This window comes from Myotis davidii, unplaced genomic scaffold (assembly GCF_000327345.1).
Source record: "Myotis davidii unplaced genomic scaffold, ASM32734v1 scaffold611, whole genome shotgun sequence".
NCBI classification, from domain to species: Eukaryota; Metazoa; Chordata; class Mammalia; order Chiroptera; family Vespertilionidae; genus Myotis; species Myotis davidii.
In genome coordinates this window covers 16922-18779 of record NW_006282519.1, presented here as the reverse complement: position 1 = coordinate 18779, position 1858 = coordinate 16922, and the positions used below count along the sequence as shown (strand labels likewise).

General features: G+C 43.9%; 1 protein-coding gene across 1 annotated transcript in view; it reads left to right on the top strand.

Moving 5' to 3' along the window:
• LOC102764192 (zinc finger protein 792) overlaps window positions 1–1858 on the top strand; it is a 5250-nt gene that overhangs the window by 594 nt on the left and 2798 nt on the right. Inside the window, exon 2 of the mRNA XM_006753005.2 lies at window positions 272–398. Coding sequence (XP_006753068.2) covers window positions 272–398 — 127 coding nt within the window. The remainder of the gene's footprint in view (window positions 1–271; window positions 399–1858) is intronic.

Below are 1858 nucleotides of genomic sequence, written 5' to 3'. Positions count from 1 at the left end.
GGGGCCCTGCTGGCATCTCCCAGACCTTAAATGGCATTGCCCTCTACCCTCCCCTCCCCCAATGCTTCCTACCCAACCCAGCTGCTCTGCTGAGGGCCATGCAGTGAGTAATGGGACTGTGATGAGAGAGCAGCCTGCACTGGCATTAGGGCCTGGTGTCCACACTAACCGGGTGCCCTGGAGGAGGTTGAGGGCGGGAAAGGTGTGTAAGGAGTAGAATTACTGGTTCTCAGAAAGGCAGCTTTGGCTTTAATTGTCTCCGTTCTGACAGGTTGGCGTGACCTTTGAGGACATTGCCCTGTACTTCTCCAGGGAGGAATGGAGCCTCCTTGATGAGGGTCAGAGACAGCTGTACCTGAATGTGATGCTGGAGAACTTTGAACTTATATCCTCGTTGGGTAAGACCCTTACTGTCACCAGTGACCTGGACTTGGCTTTGCGATTTCCCAGGGCCCAGCCCCCAATGTGTGCTCTGTCCTCCCATGTAGACTGTGGTACTGCTTGATTTTCCAGTTTTCTGGGTAGTTGCTGTCTTGGGGAGGATTGGTCTGTTTCCACTGCTCCCTTCTATTCCTGAAGTCCCAATACTCCTCGCTCTTTAAATTGACAGGAAAGGATTTGTGGTTGGTAGTGTTGCAGGAAGCTTAAAGGATTCCCCCTTGATTAGTGAGGAAAGCATTTTCTATATTCCTATTGGTCCTATGTATATATTTTTGAAAAACTGTCTTCACAACCTTATCCTGTTTATTAAGCAGATTTTTTATTAGGGTCTTTTGAATACCTTGTATATTTTATATATTAATTGCTTACGACATATGTGGAACACATATTTTTGCATGTGCTTAATTGTGCTTTGCAGATATTACTCCCCCACATCAGCTTTTCTACAAAGTCCATGTTTTTGGCAACCCTGCATTCAGGCAGGTCTAGTGCCACCATGTTTCTAGGAAGCTCAGGTGCTTGTTACTAGTGTTTAGCAATTAAATATTGTTAGTGAAGTTGTATAGACTTTTTAAAAAATATATTTTATTGATTTTTTTACAGAGAGGAAGGGAGAGAGATAGTTAGAAACATTGATGAGAGAGAAACATCGATCAGATGCCTTCTGCACATCTCCTACTAGGGATGTGCCCGCAACCCAGGTACATGCCCTTGACCGGAATCGAACCTGGGACCTTTCAGTCCTCAGGCCGATGCTCTATCCACTGAGCCAAACCGTTTTTGGCTGTATAGACTTTCCTTTTGTGACAGAGTCACGGCGGTGTTATTAGCCTGCAGTATAGTATTAACATACCTTCCTTATTCCCAGGGAACTCCCACTATTTGTGTGAATGTCTGTCTTTATGGCAATATTCACTTTGTTGTTCTGATCAGAGCTGAATCCACAATATCTCCAAGAGATTCCTTCATAGGGTTTGCAAGTATTTTCTTCTGTTCTCTAGATTTCCTTTCATTTCATTTTGTTTGTTGCTTTTGTGCAGTAAAGACGCTATTTTTCTTTATTTGTTGCCATCTGGACTGTTTATGTTTTCTATTTTGTGTGTTGGTTGGTATCACATTCAGAAAATTCTGTCTAAAACAAACCTCTAGCCAAAGCCGGTTTGGCTCAGTGGATGGAGTGTTGACCTGCGGACTGAAGGGTTCCAGGTTCAATTCCGGTCAGGGGCATATACCTGGGTTGCGGGCACATCCCCAGTGGATGTGCAGGAGGCAGCTGGTCGATGTTTCTCTCTCATCGATGTTTCTGACTCGCTGTCTCTCTCCCTTCCTCTCTGTAAAAAATCAATAAAATATATTTTAAAAAAAAAAAAGAAAGAATTCTTAGAAGTTTTCATGGTCCCACTCTCAAGTAGAGTAA